At 46.3% G+C, this 2,622-nt stretch overlaps 1 protein-coding gene across 1 annotated transcript in view; it reads left to right on the top strand.

Moving 5' to 3' along the window:
* The window catches only part of ROPN1 (rhophilin associated tail protein 1), an 11,706-nt gene that overhangs the window by 695 nt on the left and 8,389 nt on the right, over positions 1-2,622 (top strand). Inside the window, exon 2 of the mRNA XM_005873217.2 lies at positions 1,355-1,472. Within this exon, the coding sequence (XP_005873279.1) occupies positions 1,355-1,472 (118 nt within the window). The remainder of the gene's footprint in view (positions 1-1,354; positions 1,473-2,622) is intronic.

Raw genomic sequence — 2,622 nt, 5'->3', positions numbered from 1 at the left:
TGGAGCATCTGGGAGCTTGGACGGCTAAGCAGGTGTAAACCAGGGCTTCGCTCCCCGGCCTCACCACTAGGTGGCAGCAGTGCACCTAGGGTAGGGCTGCCATCAGCCCACGCGGTGGATAGCGTGGGACTAGTCCAAGCTGGTCCACTCCTTTCACGGGTGAGCTTCCTTCGATGCTGGTAAAACTCTCGCCCCAACCAGTGACCTTTTGCATTTTGTCATTGGGGAAAATGTCATTCTCTTCCGTGCTACTTTGAACTGACTTATTCACACAGTACACATCACATTCTGGAGAAATTAGGTAAAACAGTGATAAGGGCTGGAGAGCACCTGGCCTGGCTGAAAACGTGCCTCAAACGCAGGTGCCCTCTATCAGGCAGGTGCCCCAGAGGCTGCTCAAGGGAAGGAGCTTACACAGCCATGGCTGCCGGCCCGGCCTGAAGCAGCTTCACACAGAAAGCCTCTCGGCTTTGAAGTTGCTTTTTAGACGAAGTGCCTCCTTGAAACGGGAGAACTGGGACTTGAGGCAGGAATGGGGAGCTAACCAGACCTCCCAGGCCATTTTCCAGCTATTTTTACTGTGTCAGAGCCTCCTAGTAGCTAGCTAGTAGCTGCCGAGTGGAGCTGGTGGGTTGGGGAAGGGAGGTGAGGTTGAGTGGGTGAATTGAGCAGGTGGTGGAAGACAGGTGTGGACACCTGGAGAAGGCACACAACAGAATCTAAGAGGAGCCTTCCAGAGGCGCTGCGCCAGTGCACTCATGCTCTTGGGTTGGGCCACCACGATGCTTTTACGAATGGGAGGAAAATAAGCCAGTCTCATAAAAAGAGACAGAAATGCGGTTGCTTTGCTAGAAATGAGGCCTGTTTAGTTCTCCATTCTACGTGTTATGTTTGACCTCTACGTGTCAGAAAACTAATTTCTCTTAGGCATCACAGGCAGACATTGTTTTATACTATACAATGGTTTAGAATCCCATTTTATTCTTGTGCTGCTGTTTTATAGCAAGAAAAATGACATTCCTTGATATTATCCCTGACATTTATGTAAGAAAACACTCCACTGTTATAGCCTGCTTGCTCCCGTACTGTACTGTGTGCTATAAACTTTTTAGCTATCCATGAAGAGTCAGTTTGTAGTTCACTGCAGTGAGAAAGGAGAGCATGACCTACGAGCACATTCTCTGTTCAGACTTTGGAAAGCTCTTAGCACATGGTTTTATGTGGCTTACAAATCTGCAGCATTTTAGAGCATAAAACTCCACAAAGTATTTCCAAGACAAAATACAGATCTAATTCATCACAAGCAAGAATTTCCTGCATATGTGCTGTCAATGAAAAAACATTTTTCTTGTAGTTATTTTGGGGCTATGTGCCGCGGAGAGATTCCTTCAGTGAGAGAGCGATCTGAGCCAGTCCCTTCGTCTAACTGGGCAGAGCTTACACCTGAGCTGTTGAAGATCCTGCATGCGAGGGTAAGGGTCACACTGCAGCATCCAGCGGAGGTGTGGGGACAATGTCGAGGCTGGGCGGGTTCGGATAGAAGCCCACTGTCCCCCTGCCGAGTCAGCTGGCCACTCAGCAGCATCCTGAAGTTCACTAAACCGTGCACTGAAAGTAACTCTTCCCCGAGGGAAATAGGAATGATGTTGAAATGGGCAGTAAGCTGAGTTGTCAGTGAGGTCATCCCAGGCTTCCCTGAAGCTGGCGGGATGTCCCGGGGCTCCGTGCAGTGCTAATCCCTTCTCTCCAGAAAGTGCAGATCCACACCCCTTGACAGTGTCTCCCTTACTGACCAAGATCATAAGATGAGGACCATCGCAGGTTGGGGAGGGGCATATTGTAGTTCCCAGGTGTGGCCACAGACTAACTTTTAGGATAGCCCTGGCTCTCCTCTCTGCCCCATTACCCTGGGAGCTGTCTGGTGAATGGATGAGGCAGCATGGTTTAGCACTCTAGACCAGGGGTGGGCAACCTTTTTGTGAGTGCGTGCCAAAACCAGCAAAACCTCTGACTCAAAATTCTTCTGCGTGCCAACCCTAATTTTTTGAGAACATGTTACGCCTACTTGATATCTCTTAAGGTGTACGTATGTGAAGAACCTTGAAGAAATAATAAAATTCATTCGAGCGACAAAAACACAGTATATGATGATGAAAAATACATTTATTTTTTAATGTATACATGTACACTGATAGTCCGACAGAAAACTTTATGACTCCGTTTGATATTATCAGTGGGACTTTTGCTGCTGCATCACTGATGACAGAGATTTTACATCAGGTTTATATTTCGTGACCTTCAGAAATATGCACGAGCTACTACTTTCATCCGTCAGGCTACTCCTATTACGAGACTTAACAAAATTCATCACTGAGAACAAAGATTCACAAGCGTATGTGGATGAAACCAAAACACTGGTCAGATCTAGGAAGGCAGGGAGTTAAGGCAGAGGCATAGAAATTGCTCTTCCCCTCTCTCGTCAATCCATGTCTATGGTCTTTAAGATAACTTGTTATGTAAAATTATTTATTTATCTAAAATGCACCTACACTGAATTTATCTGAAAAATAAAAAAGTCGATATTAAGAAAAAAATTGTAAATGGAAAATTATAAGAGAGGGT

This window comes from Myotis brandtii, unplaced genomic scaffold, assembly GCF_000412655.1.
Source record: "Myotis brandtii unplaced genomic scaffold, ASM41265v1 scaffold4, whole genome shotgun sequence".
NCBI lineage: Eukaryota > Metazoa > Chordata > Mammalia > Chiroptera > Vespertilionidae > Myotis > Myotis brandtii.
This window is presented reverse-complemented; position numbering and strand designations above follow the sequence as displayed.